The sequence below is a fragment of the Copadichromis virginalis genome, linkage group LG23, assembly GCF_057382275.1.
Source record: "Copadichromis virginalis isolate Kocher_CV1m ecotype Utaka linkage group LG23, C_Virginalis_male_GT1.1, whole genome shotgun sequence".
Taxonomy (NCBI): domain Eukaryota; kingdom Metazoa; phylum Chordata; class Actinopteri; order Cichliformes; family Cichlidae; genus Copadichromis; species Copadichromis virginalis.
Window position 1 is genome coordinate 6911728 of NC_140639.1, and position 19988 is coordinate 6931715.

The 19988-nt window shown below is 39.4% G+C and overlaps 2 protein-coding genes across 3 annotated transcripts in view; one reads left to right on the forward strand and one right to left on the reverse strand.

The window, feature by feature from the left end:
* Positions 1-4579, reverse strand: part of LOC146680154 (importin-13-like) — a 29581-nt gene extending 25002 nt beyond the window's left edge. For both annotated transcript variants that reach the window (XM_085447403.1, XM_085447404.1), the window contains exons 1-2: positions 4494-4579; positions 3994-4080 (exon numbers count right to left, since the gene is read on the reverse strand). In XM_085447403.1, coding sequence (XP_085303529.1) covers positions 3994-4062 — 69 coding nt within the window. In that variant the 5' untranslated portion in view covers positions 4063-4080; positions 4494-4579. The remainder of the gene's footprint in view (positions 1-3993; positions 4081-4493) is intronic.
* Positions 4580-6419: 1840 nt separating this feature from the next.
* LOC146680155 (uncharacterized) lies at positions 6420-18530 on the forward strand. The gene is made up of 5 exons (XM_085447420.1): positions 6420-6714; positions 10388-10615; positions 14154-14579; positions 15722-15876; positions 16892-18530. Exons 1-5 carry the CDS (start codon positions 6645-6647, stop codon positions 16931-16933), a joined length of 921 nt encoding a protein of 306 aa, XP_085303546.1. The 5' UTR covers positions 6420-6644; the 3' UTR covers positions 16934-18530.
* The last annotated feature ends 1458 nt before the right edge of the window (positions 18531-19988 follow it).

The window sequence follows — 19988 nt, forward strand, 5'->3', positions numbered from 1 at the left end:
CTGTTTTTATGCGTTGTGGTTAGCAACAACGACGGTAACAGCATCGCATGTCCGCTTGTTTATGTTCCACATAAACCTTTCACAATAAAGCTCAAGATCCTGTTGAGACTTTTCAAAATAAACTGAAGCAGGTGAAAGAGCAGATTATTTACAGATGAGAAGTAAAAAAAAGAGCCGCCAGGTGCTAAAAAATAAACCTTAGACTCAAACGTTAGAACAGGCTGTTCCCCGCAGCACGCCGTGTAATAAATACAAAGAAAACGGCGGCCTTTACAACTTATGTCTAAAAATGTATCGTTTCATGCATCTGTAAAAACACTCGACTCCAGCTACATGACGCGCAGCTGGAAACACTTCCCGCAAGTCGAGCTGCCCGAGATTCACAGAATTTACAGAAAATTATACATTTTTGTGATTTATATCGTTATCGGACGATAGAATTCTTATATCGGGATATGAGATTTTGGTCATATCGCACAGCCCTAGTCTGAAGGGCCTCCAGGCATACTAAATTGCCCTTCATGAAATGACAGGAGCAGGTGTGAGATGATGGGTTTTCAAGAAGAGGATACTCAAGCACCTACAGGCTTCACTTCCCTCTTTTTTTGTTTATTTGGAATATGATTACTTTTATGTCTCATCACCCAAGTGTTGAACTGTCTGCGGGGTGAGGAACCGCAACTCAAGACTGAATGGAGTGCATAAGCTGGCCCAAATCTTCGGAGTAAAGATTGGGCGAGTGGAAGCCATGTATTCTGGACTTTACAGGGATCGTCATTTCGCCTAGTGAGCCTACGTGTCATCGAGGTAAGGCCAGCCTTCTTTGCATGCCGGTGGCCCCTAGAGAAATGTGAAATGTTTGACGACCATTAAAATATCACTAAAGCAAAGTTTCATTTTTATGCAGATGATACTGTGATCCACTCCTCTGCACCTACTCCTAATCAGGCTCTCTGTCAGCTACAATCAGTTTGTAAAACATTGCAGCACAACTCTGTGTGTGTGAACTCAAACGTACTAAACCTTTCAGCTCTGAGAGTGAGTTAGTATCACAGAAGTACTTATGAATTACAATTGATAACTTTAAAAAGGGTATCTAAATTGAAGCATCTGGTGAAAAAAATAGAAATTTTCTGTCACTGTTGATTAAAACATTATGTTAATTTTGTAAATTATGGTTATTATTAGAGTCAAGAAACAACACTACCCAGGGAAGGTTTTTTGGCCAACAATTGGCCCAATAACAAGCTGCGAGAAAGCACGGTGTTCTTAGTTTCACAGTCAGATTCTCCTGCTCTTTGTTTCAAAATACCAAGATGGTGAGGGTGAGAACACTTAACTTGTATCTTTACATGACAGGAGCTAATTAACCAATTATTAATGTCTAGACGTAAACATTAAAAAAAAGATTCCCAGTCTCTTTCTCACAGTGAGTAATTCAGGTTATTCATTTAATACTGGCATTGGATTAGCACAAGAAGATATATCAAACTCTTACACTCTCACTACTGAAAAACTATTTAATACATCATGTGTAATTTCTCAGTGACAGATTTTAGGGTGCTGCTATGTTCTATAATATGTTAGCTGGCTGGGTGAATAGTCTCCTCAGCCTTTAAATGTGATAAAACTTCTTAAAACTGCACCTGCTGCTACATAGATCTCACCCTGAAATTACCTACAGTTACTGAATGACAGAGGTGCTTTACCAGCTGAGAGGCAGGGAGCTAAACCATACTAAATGGACCTTGACAGTCTCCTGTGCACAGCATCCTGTGTGGGGTGATTACAGGTAGTTACGGTAACAGAAAGTCACCCTGTTAAAGTTCCCTTGAGCAAGAATTGGGCCGATCCAGTGCAGTGTTGGGCTTCTTTCCTGTGGTACAGCAGTATTTTGTCTCAGGGGAGACCTAAAAAAATGGCAAAATCCTAAAAACATACTGTGGCGCTCTGAATTTCCTCTTAAAAATTCCCTTTCTTGGCACATAGTGACTCCAAAGATAATTATAGTTGGGCGGAAATGTACGCCAGTGTTCGAACCCCTTTTATTATGCACACAAAGATCCTGACAGTGTGACACTTTGTTTCACAGAGCTGAGACTGAACAAAGAGCACTCTATGGAACACATAGAAACACTGGGCCAGGAACCATCATCTCCACCACCATCTATAATATAAGCACACACTACCAAACACCCACTGCAGCAAAGGGAAAATTCTGCATCTACAATCTCCTTTTTTTAACTGCTCCAATAAAATTACAATTTATCTTTTTATTCATAAGCCATATGCTACTGTACAGTAGGTAATTTACTGCTGACACTAACATATTAGACAATAAGTTAAATATCAGATTTACATGCTAAGGATGTTTTTAGGTAAGCAGGAAAAGACACTTTCCATTCTCTTAGCATCCTACTGATCCCATAACCAAAATGTTATCACCAAACTCACAAGAAAGGATAAGAAAATAGAAAAAAAAATCTCAGCTACCGGTATTACTTTCTAAATATAGTCAAGCCTTAGACTAACAATATCTCATTAGTTTTGAAATGCCACTGCACTATAAATACAAAACTGCTGATATCTTTTATGGGAAATTATACTTCAGATGCTATGTGCTGTATGCATGCTATATTAGTTCATGAGATTACAGATAGTGCTGTACGGCTTGGAACAGACTGAATGCTGGTGCAAGCTGTCACACAATCTGAATAACGACCTTAAATTCTTAAACACTACCCACACATGACATTTTGTTATTTGCAAAGACATTACAGAGATGCTCTTAAACACTTTTTAAAAACTATTATTTACTGAATGATTAGTACCCTGACACGACTACCTGATTCAGACAGTAAAATGAGTCAGTGAAAGCTGAATGTAGCGCATGTGGCTCACACCATTTTTTTTTTTAAATATCAGGCATTGTTTTTGCATGTGTGAAGGGTTTTTGGTAAGCAAGGTTTCACTTCAATATTGCAAACCCAAAATAAAAACAGAACAATGTTATGATAATATCTAAGCATATGAGTTTGGACTTAGTTTACTTTATCTAAAAATTTACCTCCATGCTTCAAGTTATATTAATTACACATTTTAAGGAGTGCATGTAATATATGTTAGTGTTAACTTTAAATTTAGAAAATGTAATTCCATGGAATGGAGTATCTTTTTCCTCTGGTGTGTCAATAAAACAATACACTCTCCACTTGCAGAAATGAAACATGAATAAGTGAAAATAGATTATCCCAAGGCAGAACAGGACCGTGCTCAGTGTTTGTTATTCTTCTTTGTGCTTTTATTACACCACACTACCTATCTATCCAGGCATTTTCCCCACAGGAATCTGCCTCTCTCCTTTAAACCTGCCTCTAATCATTTCTGTCGCATCCCCAACCTCCTCTCACCCCCTCCTCTTTCTTTACTGGCACTGTTATCGACATGGACCCCTCCCTCCTTCACCTCATCCCTCTATCAGTTTTATCACATCAGCTCTCATCCACCCCAGGAGAACCTTTCTCTCTCTCACACACACTCTCCACCGCCTCCCCACCCATCCCCTTGTGTCCCTGTTAGCGGCCACCAAGGAGGGAGATTTATCACAGCGACCTGGCTGCAAACACTGCCATGCACACGCACGTACACACACACATATACACACACACACTAGCTGAATATAACCAATCTGACAAAGATAAACAAAACCTTGAAGCGCACTTAGGAGAATGTGCATGGAACAACCTGTTACCACTTCAGTATTCTTTCTAAACATAGCATTTAGTCGAGGCTAAATTAGGTGAGGTCAGCTCGTAAACACAGCAACATCACGTCCCCTAAATAAACCAGCATTGTAAGAAAAAGTCTTAACCAAAGTAATTACAGCGGGCTACAAGGCGCACTTAAGCGTCCTGCTTTCCCCCTTAATTCGCCCGTATTATCTTTAACACAGCCCCTGCTTTTCCTCTTGAGCTGACTGATGCAAAAACTTACCGTCTCCACGTTTTCCACCGTAAAGTCCAGGGCGTCCGGTGTGGCTGCTATTCTCCCCGGTGTCTCCATATCTCCGCTGATACGGAGCTGTCAAATGATCAAAGAGGAGCAACACATTCAGCAGCAGCTTTCGTTAAACTTTCCCCCGCAAAGTGTGTAATTTCCATAATAATTCCGCAACAGCAATGAGCATGTTTAGGTTAGGTTTACGATATGATTAATTGTAGTCATAAGGATGACATGAGGGGCTAACCGGCAAGCTAACATTAGCTCTTCTAGCTGTCGCTAACCTCCACTATGTAAGAATACTACAGCGATTGCTAGCGTCACTGTGCTAGCACGAAACTAGCTAACGTAGCAATGTAACTTGACGCAACCCTAGTGTCAAATTCAACCAAGCGAGACGGCGACGCTGGTATTTTCAGAGTGACAGTTTTATCATAACAATCTCATCTCAGTGTGTTATCGCCAGTCTATCTGGTGGACCAGTATTTTCACACCTTTCTGTCCTGCGACGGTCTGAGACGATGCTGGCAGCTCCCCGCCGCTCTTCTGCCTCTGCTCCGTCACCAGTAGCCTTTGCTACGTTCACGTGTTGTTGGAAATATCGAAATCGCAGCGTAACCAATGAACAAGGCAAATGAAACAGTTTTGTAAAATTCCCATAATACTAAATGCACAGGATATGTATACGTTACTGCAAAGAGTGAATTTTGCTATTATAATCTATTAGTTAGTTATATATTATCAGTCTTACTAAACTGTTTGCGTCATCACAATGTTAAATTATGTAAATCGTCCAGAGTTGCCCTTTTGAAGCCATTAACATTAAATGCGACAGTTTCCTCCCTAAATAGATTGCGAGTGATGGAATACACATCTATGTACACATACTACACATACTACCAATACTACTACTACTACTACTAACAATAATAATAATAATAACAGCCCACAGTTACCTTAATTTAAATATACCGATACTGTTGCAGAGCCAAACATTTACACTCACACCAGGCAATTCAGAATCACCAATTAACCTAAATGCATGCACTTCTTTGCAGGGAAGTTGGGGTATCAGATAGAACATACAAACTCCATACAGAAAGGCCCAGGACTGTATTTCAATAGACAATCTTCAGCATCACCATGCCACCCTGTGTTTTCAAATACATCTTAATCTTTAGGTTTTCAAGCAAGTTGTGCTTTTTAAACAATGGCTTTATTTCTTTTACTGAACTTGGCTTGCAAATCCATTCATTCACCCATCTATTCATTTTCTTCCTTTATCCATTCCAGGGCTGCAGCTGGTTGGAGCCTATCCCAGGTATCATATTAGGTTTATTATTTTATATGCAAATAAAATATATAATAGACCAATATATCCTTTTTAAAGTGCATATCGTATAAATTTTTCCTGGACAAAATGATAACCACACATCACTGACAACAGACAACTATTTAAAACATATATATATAGTGTGCAAACAGTAATAAAAACAAAGCCATCCAATTCAACTGAAGAAAATTGCAGTTAAAATTGAATCAGGAGTTGTAGGACATCAATGACTCACAAGTCTAATCTTATTTAAACCAGTGAATCAGCAGTAGAGTTGAGAGCCCTAACCCAGCCCGAACAACCCTCTGTGTATATGTTTACTATTCTTCATTCCACCCCCAAAACAGTTTAATATCTTAGTATAATTCTATATCTACATGAAATGTGTGAGACAAATGGCTTTCAGTTTATCAGTCTAACTAGAGCAGTGTGTTGCAGTTTACAGTTTGGCCTGTTATAAGAATCAACTTTAAAGCAACAGCGCCCCCATGTGGACGAGAGAAAAACTTCCATCATGCCTTAAAAATCACGAGAAGCGAGAACGTTCTTATTTTTTATTCCGCTTTAGCATAAAGTTATAAACCCAAAAGAACGAGTGAAGCTTTTTTAAAATGTTGCATAGCTGAATCCTTAGTGAGACAATGATTTAACATAGTCCCAGTTTAAACATTGATTTGTTGCAGATTTAAAGGCGTCAATAAGTCAAACATTACGAAAACCTATTATTTAAAAAAGAGAGGAAAAAACTGGAGTAATACATATTATATAGCCAGTGCAATATTACTAATGCATCACAGGCATTTGAGGAAGTAATTTATTTGTTAACGTTATTTTTAAATTAGGTATGAATGGAGAGGAAAAAACAGGACAGAAGAAAAACAACGTTAAAGTTCGTTGAAGTGAGTAATATGGAGCTTAAATATTAACTATAAATAGCAATGTAACAGATCTTTAATACATTTGTGATTTGTGTGGCTCGTGTTTGCGTCGTCGTTGCCTTGTGCGCCTGTGCGTCACAGACTCGCTGACTATTTTGAACCAAGAACACGTGGCACTGGTTCTGGAGAGAGAGAGAGAGAGAGAGAGAACACACCACACACTCCTCCCTCAACTTTGTCCCTCCAGCCACGCACACACTGTTAGAGCTACTGTTTCTCCGCCGCGGTTAGGACACTAAAGCGGCCTCGGGTTTTTAAACTGTTTTGTGAAAGTCTGCAGTCCGACTGTGGACAAAAGCGAGTCCTGGGCGAAGAAGAGGAGAGGAAACCACGCTTGTGTAGTGATTTTATTACTGCGTCGCCACAGGACACAGATGATGGAGACCAAACTCTGGATTGCCCTTTGCGCGCTTCTAGCGATTTACTTGGGATCCGCTGTACACGGTAGGGGGCAGTTTATTTCTGTATGCTACATGCCCGAACTTTATGCTTACAGCGCCTAAAAAGTAAACATAGTCTTTCACGCCAAACTCACCTGCTGACACTTGTGATGTTGTTAGAGTGGGGATTAGTGGCATTATTAGTCATGTCTGTCCGGCTTTAAAATGACAAAACTCATCTGGGTTTAAATGATGAAGTCAGTGTTGTTGTTTTGTTTTCATTTTACGCAACAAAGAACTCGCTTTTACACTGAGCAGATTTATTTTAAAAATTCTACTCCACATCTTCGCCTCTACTTTTTGTTCAAGCAAGCCACATTTTATCTCGCACATCACTTCCTCCCTTGCTCCCTCTCCCCTTCTTCCTCTTTCTGCTTGCATTACATTAACTCACCTCTCACACATCCTGTCTTTCACTCTTAACCCACCTTCTGTTTTTTTGCCCCCTCCTACCTTTTCTCTCTTCCTCCGGCCTTCTCTTTTCTTTCTTCCATCACCACCTCTCACATAAAAGGACAATGAGACTGTTGACATTTGAAAAGATTTTATTGGGCTGAACTGTCCCTTCAGCTCCTCGAGCTGAAATTCAAATGAATAGGAAACAGCACGGCTCCACTGGAGAACATTTATTGGCTGTAAATTAGCAGGAAAAGTACATTGTGATAAATGACACCTCTAATTACCGTATGTGCAGCAGCACACTGTCATTTTACTGGGTTCCTACTAATTGGCTCGCCTCTGCAGTACACTATGCAGACTTTATGAAGAGATTTTAAGCGGTTCAGTGGTAACAGGTTCAGTTTGTACTGTATGCATTAAACACAATGAAGGGGATGATGGCAGGTTATTAGCATTCACCATAAAAAAAAAGCCCTGTGAGTTTTCATAGCAAAGAAGCAAAGAATATGAGCAATGCTGCACTCATATAGCCTTCTTTTGTAACCAATCAATCAGATCTTTTCTCCTGTGGAAAACACAAGTTTTAAATCCATAAGAGTAACATAGACAGACTATTTAAAATTAGATCAGAAGTAAGAATATTTTCAGTAACTGACATCATGCTTCAGCCAGCATACCTATGCAATAATATGCACACGGTATAACAGAGCTGGGTTTAAGTTTCATTTCTATGGTGTCATATTTACTCAGGAAAAGAACTACAGATAGAGCATCTTATGAAGCAGAACTGTGATATAAGTTGAAGCTCTCTCGGTGCCTGGTTTCAAAAAGGCTGTTTTTAATAGCTTCCATTTACAAGAAATCCCTATGTTTCATTTCATTGAGCTTAATTTTTAATTCTAATAAATTCCCTGAGCTGGATAATTATTAAGTTTTACTGGGAGGGTTTTTTATGGTGCAAATTAGTTTAGGACAGAAGTTTTTGCCTGCGGTGTGTAACATGCATGCTCCAGTAAAGTTCGCTATCATAAAAAATAACAGAACACCTATAGTTAGTTTAGGCTCTCACATGTGGTCTATTGAATGAGAACGAGAGCCAAAAACATGGTAGGCAGTTTGAGTGCAGCATGTGCATAGCTGTTTGTTTTTAGCTCTTTCAGTTTCACTTAATAAAAAGCTCACTTCAGCAGTATTGGCTCAAATGTCACCAGAACCACTTGCTGAGAAAACAGAGCTTATGATGTGTCTCAGACAGACTGTATCGCAGTATATTTTTCTAGCAGTGCTGCAGCAGCAGACATCTGTTCACAGAGAAACTTTTGGCTGTTTCTCTCGCTGGCAGGGTCAACAAATGGGCAAAAGCTATCTCCCCAGGTACATGCTGCATTGGCCTGAAAGATTGTGAGTAAGCCCTTGTAATATCTAAAAAGGGGCGTGTGCAATGGTGGAAACAGTGACTCTCTTCATGATTTTTACCCTGCACACAAATCCATGTACAAAAACAGACATAGCCTACTAGACGAGACCTAGGAAGCTCGCTAATGGAGCTAAAGTGAGGGAACAAGGCCAGTATTATACAGCCAAGCACCTCTGTCTATTTATGAGTGTGTCTGTTTTGGTATCATTTAGTTCACACAACTCTCTCTTTCTCTGGGTCTGTCTGTGTCTCACTGCCTTGCTTTCACTGTGTTTACTGATGAGCTGTGTGACTGATTATGGCAGTAATGAAAGGTATCAGGGCAGTGTGTTATGGAACGGTAATGACTTTACATTACATTAGTGCTCTGGTCTTCATCAAAGGAGGGGAGAAACTGAAATGGAGCCTTGTACAGTAGAGATAAATGTGTCAGCACAGAGGGGGAAAAGAGAGTGCAAAAGACTGAAGGTCTTCATTAGTTCACACAACTTATATGGCTTGTAGTTGAAAGTGGCAGTCAAACTGTGTCTATTTTTTTTTTTTTTCGTGTGGCATTGTTACTGTGCACTTTAGTTAGCAATTCACGACCTATAGGTTAGAGTTCATAAAAGGATGCAAGGTTAAACTTGAGTTGGTAAAACACTTTTTAAAAATAGATATACTTTTATTATGGATGGTTTGTCATATCAGCCTTCTAAAGATGTCTCCCAAAAGGGAACATCACACACTGGCTAAGCTAATCACATCTCTACAGGTCACAAGTAGGTTTACTTTGATTTACTTTAAAAGGTCACATGCGAAAAATGGTTGGGAATTTATGGCTCCTGATGCAAAAGAAACTCTGGACTTGCAAAACAAATACAACTTGATATCCTAAAAAGTCGACTCTGTTCGTCTGGATGTAGCGTTTTCGGTGGGAGAAACGTTTCGTCACTCATCCAAATGACTTTTTCATTCTCACTGAGACTGAAAATGCTACATCCAGATGAACAGAATCAACTTTTTGGGATTTCCTTACCTGGATGATTCTCTTTCCAAATTCTTTAGCCAGACACTAAAACCTTGTTTGATCCAGGGAAGCTGTTCGATAATTGTTGTGATGATTTTGAGGCTTTACTCAGGACAGATACATTTACATATAAAGCACTATGCAAACGTTTGGGGCTCTTTAGACTTTTGGATTCCAGCAGTAACACGAGAGGGCATCTGATGGGTTTTATCCCAGACATATAATAAGATTTTTAAAGTGCAACCTGCTGCAACGAGATGAACAAATAGTTTTGGAGCGGATGTTGCAACCCCCGCAAATCTCTGATCTCAAGTAAGCAGACGTTGTGAAAGCTGAAAAACCTCCCTGTCAAAAGCCAACAACTGGGGTCATGCGGAAACTTTGTTTGTTTTCAGTTTATATTTCGATCGTGTAAACAATATAAAGAAAGTTATTTACGAAAAAAGAGAATTAATACTGTAAAAAATTAAGCGAAATACACTCCAACATTGCTCCATTTTTTTGATTTAGTTTACATATTGAAAAGAAGTGAGAAGACGTGCACACTTATTCAATAAATGAATGAATAATAATGTCATTTATTCAAAAATGTATTCATGCCATTATCACTTGTTAATACCTTACTGTTGTTGCTTAAAATGTTTGCACAGCTGTATGTGTGCATGTTTTAATTTCAGTATCCATTGTTCGGTTGTTTAAACATTAGCCTGTGTTGACCCTGAGTTGTTACAATGGTTTTGGGGTGTGAACACTACCTGTTGCTACATATGTATTTGGAATAATGAACAAATAATTTGTGACTTTAAGGATATTAATAAGATGACACATTTGCTTCTGTCCTTACTTCTTCAGCTGATGAGCATACTCCTACCCCTTCTTCAAAAACTACTCCTAGTACTGTTCAAACTACAGGGACTCCAGTTCTGGACCATGAGTCTAGTTTGAGCCCGGATGCTGCCAATCATTCAGGGAGCAGCCCAGCGACAAACACAAGTTCCAATGGCACAGTCAATGTGAGCAGTAGCACAACTACAGAAAATACAAGGATCACCATCATAGCCGAACCAGGGAAAGATAATGGTAAGCATGCACCTCCAAACTCTTACTCCTGCGCTCACTTACAAAACATGATGGTAGGCTAAAGTGTTTAGGAAGTGGCCTAATATTGCAAACTTGCAACAAACTGATGCGCTGTTGTGGTTATTGTTTCTGTCTGTTTGACGTTTGCCATTACAGGAAGTTTTGTTAGACTTCAGAAGAATTTATAGGAAGCACAACAGCAGGTGGCTCAGAGTTGAGGAGCTATATTTAACAGAGTCCTTATCACCGTTTTCCACGTCCAGAAGTGGGCCACAGGGCTAGTGACAGGGTTTAAGTGTTGACTGTAATTCCACAAACACAACACAGGAAGGGACAGAGAGCTCAGTTAAGACTTTAAAGAAACAGAGTACAGAACAGGAAACGCCACTAAATGCAAAGATGATGCAAAACAGTGAAGAAGAGCAGTGCAAAGAAGCTGTGACTAGCTTAACTGTATAGGAATTGGAGAATAAAGGCAAAATATAGTTGGAGAAGAGCTGAGAAAGAGGTGATTCAGATGCCACTGAGGTGAGAAGTGATTAAATGCTGTGCGACTTTTCACATGGGGGTGAGAAAGAGAAGTGAAATCCTCTCCCCCAAGACAGACATGGATAGCTCTTTCTTTGCCTTTCTCACACACACACACACACACACACACACACACACACACACACACACACACACACACACACACACACACAGTCCACACATAAGACTTCTAATCAGTAAATCTGTAGGCTGAGTACCTTTTATTAATACGCAATTACTTTTTGTAAAAAATAGCAATTATTTTCATTTACATGAGTCAGTATCTCTGCATATAGTATTTTATTTTATTCTATTCTGTACAGTTGTGTACTGTATTTATTCTTATTGTATTCTAATTTTTGCCTCATAACTTTTGCACTGTCCACTTCCTGCTGTGACAAAACAAATTTCCCACGTGTGGGACTAATAAAGGTTATCTTATCTTATCTTAGCCGCACAGACGTAATCAGAAGGGAAAAAACTTAAGTGACACATTTGATTCTGATATCTATTTAATAGCTAATAATTATTCTTGGACAAAATTGCTGTTTACCATTCGTGAAACACAGCTGAAGCTGAAAAGCTTGTTCAAGGTTTTCCCAGAAAGTTGATTCTGTTCATCTTCAGCGGGAGAAAGAATTCGTCACTTGTCCAAGTGGCTTCTTAATTGAGCACGCATCAAGACATTTTAACCCACTTTGGCAGGTACTGCCTAAAGCTAGTGTTGGAGACTGAAGAAGTCACTTGGATGAGTGAAGAAATGTTTCTCCCACTGAAAACGCTACGTCCAGATGAACAGAATCAACTTTTTGGAATTTCCTTACCCAAATATTGTTCCAGCTTTTGTTTCTTACTCCTGTTTAAAGTATATACTGACCTACTGAACGCAGCAATTACAAAACTGCATGTTATCCAGGATGTTGCTGCCAGAGTTTGAAGAAAAGCAGATCAGATAATTGCTGTTTTACATAATCTACCATTAAAACGGAATTGAAGTCCTTTTAGTTTCAAAAGCACTTACTGGCCTTATCTGCTCCTATAGCGCAGGCCACCTTCTTATTCCACCTACAGTAGCTTGCCATGAAGCTCCTGGTGCACAGTTTTTGTGCTGATGTTAATGTCAGAGGAGGTCTGGAACTACTGAGTCAGCAGAGCGCTGCTGACTTCTATGCCCGTGCTCCTCGGCACTTTTTGATCCCACTTTGTAAATTTACATGGTCTCTCACCTTGTTGTAGTTCTTAAACACTTCCTTTTTGCAAGACATTTCGTAGACTGACTAGCTGTAACAGTGGAATCCTAGTACAAACACTTCCTTTTTGCAAGACATTTCGCAAACTGAGTAGCTGTAACAGTGGCATCCTATTACAATGCCACACTCAAAATCAGAAAGCTCTTTAAAACAACTCATTCTTTAACAAATGTTTGTAAAAGCAAACTGCATGGCTAGGTGCCTGATTTTGTCCACCTGTGACAGTGGGACAGAAGACATCTGCTCAGCACTTTTCTCCATATAACGTGCCACAATATGATCTTACAAATAGCTTAAAATCCACACTTTTTAAGTAATCATAAGGTTTCTCCATGAAGCTTTTGGGTGCCAGTTTTAGTTATTATAGACCCAGAAGTATGAAGTCTTCTGTCTTTAAATATCACTTTTACCGAGCACTTTTAGCTTTAAAAAAGCAGCATACAGAAAAGGAAAATACATTTTCCTTTTGCATGTGTATATTTAGTTATATTTTAAGAAAAAAATATTCTATTGGAAATAACTTTGAAAGGTGATAAGGTAAATTAATTCACTGATATTTAGCATGTATAATAGATAACATTTGCTTCATATAATAGAAAGCAAGTCTTGTTTAGAGTGATTTATGGTAAACGTTAAATTAAAAATGCTTTCAGCACAGAAGTACAGCCGAGGCTGATGAGAACCGCATTACATTAGCAGATATGTGATGATGGCACCACATAAAAGTTAAACAATCATCAGAGTAATTATATTTTATCCTGTACAAAATTTAATTCCACAGTTCTCAAGAGATTTCACCAGCCACGATCATTTCATTTCATCAGCCTCAAGCGGTCACTAAAGGTTTCAGGAGACAGCTTCTGAAAAAACCATGAATACCTGAACGGATTTCATGGCAGTCTATCGAAAAGGTGTCAGAGTAGCTGAAAGTCAATTGAACCATCTGTTTTCAGAAGAAATGACCTTAATCCTGGTCCTCTAATCTTTTTTTCTTCGAAAGAAAATACAGTAAAAAAAAACAAAACATTTTTAAAAAATACAACTTTACAGTAATGTGAAACAAATTCATTTATCTCCGGTGTTTTGCTTACATTCAAATATCATTCAGTCTTGTTAAGATATTAGATCTGCTTCTTTAACAGAAGTAGATCTAATTTTCTGATTGAAACCATATGCTTCACCATTATGGATTACAGTAAGAGGATTTATCTGCATATCTCTGTCTCCACCCTTAAGCCCTTGGATGAAGTTTATCCTCAGGTTTATATGGATTTTATATGAATAAATTTTATTTGTGTAAAAGGTATTATAGGCATATGTTGTTATATACTGTAAGGCTCTTATTGGCAAGCTGTTGTTTTGCACACTGGTTCTAGAGACTGGTTTAGTTCTTTGGCTATCACTGCAAGCCTTTTAAGTCCATACTGAGCTTGGAAAAACTGATCTTATCTTCTATGTTTAGACCACCTGGAACTCTTCACCGTTTATCGTAAAAATAAATAAAACCACTTCCTGTGTGAATTGATAGTAATAGTTACTGTTTAGATTATTTTCTGTAATTTTAAATAATCAATATTATTATAAATAAAGGCTAGATTCACTGCTTTTTTTAAATTTTACAAAGTAAAATAGGTCAAATTAAATTGGGTGTGCTGGCAGAAATGTAAACACAGGAAACTAAAGGCATGACTTGATTTTTTTACCTGATAGTACTACATCATTTTGACAATAACATTGTCTCTCTCTCTCTCTTTCCATAGTAACCGACCACGCCATTAAGACCACATTAGCAAAAAATGAAAACATCACAAATACGACACTTTCCCCTTCTCAGAGCAGCCCCACCACAGCTGTTCCCATTAATATCGGCACCACACACGTACTGCACACTTCTGCAGGTGCACCGGTCACCCCGACTCCCTCATTAAATCAAAACGCATCACACCATGAGACCAAAGCACCCCCTGCTACTTCTGCCCCAGCATCGGAACCAACAAAGCCTGAATCTATCACTAACGCCACCACCACCAAGTCCAACACAAATTCCAGCACCGCCTCCGTCCAAAAGGCCTCCACTTCCCAGCCAACGTCAAACACTTCACAGTCCAACAGACAGTCCACCCAGCCTAGCATCCAGACCAGCTCCCACACCAACAACCCATCAGAGCTCAACGTGGACGGGGACGGTAAGTGCATAATACCTTCTGTGCTGGTATATGAATTTGTTCTTGACTGTTCACTTCCAGGATATTGACAGAGCCAGAAGTGAATTGGCTTAACAACAAAGGAGATGCTGTTCTTTGTTTCCAGCACAAGCCAGTCTTTGGCTGTACACACAGAGACACAAACACACACCACGCAACCCCCCCCCCCCCCCCCCCCCCGTTTACATCTTCTACAAGCACTGTCACCACCAAGCACTCCACAATCATGGGTTTGTTTGAGAAAGGGACAGAGGCAGTCATGGGACTCTAGCCTCAAGATTTCTGTTTTTCTCCTTTTTGTCTGTCTCCGTCGCTCTATTTACTAAATGATTTATATATGAACAGTTGCTCTCTCTGTGTCCATACAGTCCACACAGGGTTTAGAAACCATTCATTTGAACACGTTGAAAGTACTTTTACCAGACTATAGGTGCAAAGAAATGAATAACTGATTAACTCATCTCAGTTGTCAAGGCTGTTTGACTGCAGTTTAAGTGTAAAATTCTCTCTGCTTGTCTCACTCTGTGTGGTTTTATTAGGTGCTTGGCACATTGCCTCTTTCCATAAGCCAGAGGAGCAGCAAGCATTCATGACTCTGTGGTTGTTGTTACTTTTGACCAAAGGATATTAAAAAAAAACAGCTAAGTTTACAAAACAGTCTTCCATAGCAACATTCATATACAGAGATGCCAGAAACGCAGATCTGAAATCCTCCTGCCCAGAAATACTTAGCGGAAAGAAACAACCAAGAAAACGTCAGGCTAGTCTTTGAAATTAAACAATAACCTGGGATAAAATGGTAACATACTTCATGTGCTGTATACACTGCTCTAGTTAAGTTTGAAAAGGTCTTAAAATGATACCTTAATAATAAAATGACTTGCTGATTTTACTTGTTCACCTTAAGTATCGTTCTGGCAAGTTTAAACATCCTGTTTGACACTTCTGTCCTGAGCTTGATGATGAACACTCAGCAGGCTCATGGAGTGTCTATATATAGTTCTAACCAGAACTTCAAAGTCAAATCCTCCCTAAACGCTGCATTGCCAGCATGTTTACTCAGCATACAGTGTGGTAATAGAAAAATGGCCCCAGCTGATGTGTCTCTGGTGTTTCTTGTCTAGGGACAGCCCACAACTCTCCTGGATTAGACCCCCTCCTGGCTGGTCTGGTATCAGCCTTCATCATTGCTGCTATCATCATCACTCTGCTCCTCTTCCTCAAACTGCGCCGAAGAGGCAACGGGCCGGAGTTCCGCAGGCTGCAGGACCTACCTATGGTGAGCTCACCCATCATATCCAAGCAACACTGGAAAATATTCAGCCTGTCAGATGTTGTTAAGCACAGATGTGTTATGCACTCTTAGTTACAGTTTTCATTTGGCCTGACTGGAGATGTACTTCTGCTGCTGCTCTTCCTAATATAGTTAAAACTCACAGCGTTTCCTCAGGCTTCTAATATAGGCCTGGGAGTTTGAGGGTTATTTCTAGGCCTTTACGTCTCTGAAACCACACGTTGTGCCTTGAATCTCATGTAGCCACTCTTTGAGTTTGGTGGTTACAGCCCCTAATGCTGCTATTACTACTGGGACCATTTTGGACTTTACCCTCCACAGGGCTTTTCCATTTTCCATTCTTCTCATGCTCATTCTTTCCGATGTTGCTGCTGCGATTACTGGCATCTTTTGTTCCTTGTTAACTACCACTATATCTGGCTGGTTAGCCAGTATCAGCTTGTCTGTCTAGAACTTGGAAGTCTTACAGAACATTTGCTCTCCTGCTCTCAACCGCTTTGGGATGTGCCTCATTGGACATTCTGGGCACAGATGTTCCTGTGCACAATCCCAGACACTTGGCAGTGTCTCTCAGTGTGAGCTGCAATGGCGTGCATCTTCCACCCTTCTACAATATTCGGCCTCTTGGGCTTCTTTGCACAGTCTTCACCTTTGTTCCTCCTGTCTCTGTTGCCCCTGATACTTTTAGCCTGCCATGATTTAAGCCTATGTGCATGTATACAGCCCCAGCCCACCCGAGGGCTTAGGTCTCCTCCTTCTGCTGCCCATAACACCCTTTTAGCAGTTTATCTTGCATCTTCCTGAAGGATTCATGAATGCTTTAGTGGCTTCCAAAGTCCAATAGTCCCTCAGACAGGAGTGTTAATAATATGAGCCAATAATAAAGCTATTAAAATGTTATAATTTGCTGCCTTAAAATCAAGGGATTCCTGAAGGCAAAAGTGTGAGTATGACTGTGTAAACATAGGTGTAAGCATTTACATCGTTCTTTTTCTTATAGGATGATATGGAGGACACACCTTTGTCCATGTACAGCTACTGATGAAGGCACAATAGGATGTTTGATGTCCAAATACCCTCGCAGATTCCAGAATCAGGCCACTGTGGTTGGTGAAGTTGGTCTCTCTTCCTTAATCTGCACCAAACAGAAAGAATCCTGGGTAGGTGTAAGCACATTTCTGGATTGCTTTAAGTTACCCAGATCATTGGCAAAAGGATCCGATTGAAACTGCAATGGACAATGAAGAAAATATCCATGATGTTGCCTTTTGGATTTTTTTTCTAAATTTGTCTGTTATCACAAGTGTTCCCAATTTTTCATCCATCCATTCATTCATTTGTTCATTACTGTAAACTTTACATTATTCAGCCCATCTAAGGTTGCTGGGGTTGTGTAATATATTTGATTTCTCTAGAATTGAAAATAGGTTGTTTCAAAGCAGAAGATCATCTGACATGGCCATCGACTGAGCCTCTCCTACTGTGGCTCACTGGTTTAATGTTGCTTTACCAGTTAAAGTCTGGCAGAAATAAAGGCCAGCAAGCTAAAGAGAAGAAATAAACAACACAAACCACCTGATTATATTGTTAACAAGGTTGCACTTTACTTTTTTTAGGAGTGGAGATTAAAAAACATAAGTAGAAGAATTTTCTGTGTATTAAAGATAAGGTTTTTGTGTACATAGGCAGCATAGCTGGGTGAACGTTTGTGTGTGCAAGTGTGTTAAAGAGGCATGGGAGGTTTTATTTAACTTCTTTTTTTTGTTACCTTAATGGTTTTGCTGGCTTTTTTGCCTGATTTTGATATGTGCAGTGTTTTAAGTCCAGGAGAGAGTGCCTTACACAGTACACAAACAGCTTTTAATGTATATTGTTTTCATATTCCACAAAAACTAATTTCCAGATTAAGTATGCATTCCCAGTAACCATTTAAACACACGCTCTGAGGGCCAAGTGGCTGCTAGGAGTCGTCTGTGTTTGAAGATAAGCCTCAGGCATGTTCACCGTAAGGCACTCTTTCATACAATGACAGACTGATGTGCGTTAGTGGCCTTTCCACACAATGTTTTTCATTTTCCTGTGTATTGTAGATACTACTGATCTGCATCAAGCAAAAGAATATGGATATAAAACACGTGGGGGAAAAAATATAATGGGTGGAAATGTGACAAACAGGACAATTGAATCGCCCACAATGACACAAAACACATTTTAACTACTCTTTATTTAGAAAAAAAAAACCAAAAAAAACCCATTGTCCACTGATACAAGTTAAATTCTGGTTTAAATCATGCTGATAAGTTTGAGCTACACCTGTGTTTGTAGTTTAGTATTTGTGCCACCGAAAAGGAAAATGAAAGAAAATTTGTGTCAGGCCATAAAAGATTCAGTGGTCTTTGGCATAAATTCTACACTTTTAATTCTCATCAATCCTCAAACTCATTCCTTTATTTGGTGAGAGTAATGGTTATGCTATAACCATTTAAAAAGATCTAATGTATAAGTCAGTCATCATTTTTAAGTCCTGTATTGTCGGTTTCTGTAAAAACGAATGCCGAATGCTTTTCCTGAGGCTTTGCTGCCAGATGTGAATTATTGGATTGTTGGTGATTTATGATTAAAGATATTTTGAAACCATCCCCTGCATTTCCCTAATTAGCATTTTTGGCTGTGTTGATCCAACTTTTCACTTCAGCACCAAATAAATCACAATAGAAAACGAGTCTCTTCTTTTAAAACAGACTTTTATTTTTGGAGACAAAACGTAAAACATTTCTTTTACACATCTTGAATAAACGAATCAGTCCTCTGCTTTACTGCAGCCTAACCACACAATACTTGGCAAACACCATAAAATGGCAGTAAAAGGGTCGGATTCATCAGCCATTATGTGGACACAATAACAAATAGATGAGTCTTTTCTTCATTAAATGGCTTACACAACAAAATTAACAGCTATACAAAGATAGTGTTACAGTGGATTGTGAAAAATACGCTATGCTCTGGTTTTTTAGAAGGTATTGTATTGCTCACTACAGACTACTAAGACAATCTGTCTTGTTAGTGAGGTGGACAATGTGTATGTGGTCAATACTGTTGAAGCCTGAATGCATGCACCCCACTGAACACCTAACCTGGCTGTCAGCTGCCTGCAGCTCTGCACTGTGGTCTGGGATCCTTGATGGGGGGTGTCTGGAAGCTGAAATATTTAGCTTGACACGTAGCCTGGCGCAGTGTGATTCATGTCAGACACTGTAGCAATAAAGGGACCTTCAACTGCCTTGCTGAGTTGTGGGTATATGGAGATCGAAGTGGAGACTGACGGGCACCGGCGCCTTGATAATGGTAATGGCTTTTGATTCCTATTTATTTTATCTCACTTCACTCCTACCTCACTTCAGTTACATTACCAGGAACCAAAATCCCATCCCTCATCAGATTCCTTCTGGACTGAAGAGTGCATTATGCAAGACGAAAAATCCATTAAAAATCCATTACAGTTTCACAGAGAAGACTTACAGTTACTTTTAATACAGAGTCATGACATTCACCAGAACTTTAAACGCAAGAGCTGTCTATAAAATGATCCAAGTCCCAGTTATAAAATACCAACTTAACTCAATCTGAGTATATCACGGTGCTCTAAGCTTGCAAACCAGTGGTGTGCTCTTCAAATCCAAGTGATTAGTTATGTCTCATTATGCATCCCACTGTCGCTAAGGGCAAAGATGCGAGTCCAGCCCAAACCTTAACCACATCAAAGTTTCACCTAACCCCAACAATCTGTAATCATAACAAACCTAAACATAACTATTTTTAATTTTGTCATGCCTAAAGCCAAACTTTGTGGTTTAGCAGACCAATTGCAGCAGTTCTATCCTTAACTCCAGTAGGACCCATAATTTTCTGCCAGTAGCGCGCAACATGCGGGCAGAGGGTGTGGCAACAATTAAAACGTATTCTTTTAGTGCCTCACACTGCAAAAATAATGCACCTTACAAAAGTGCTTCTATACTGACACAAAGCTCCACAATAATGGGAGAAAAAAGGTTTTATATCAAAGGTCATACAAAGAACTATTTAAACAACTGACTGTC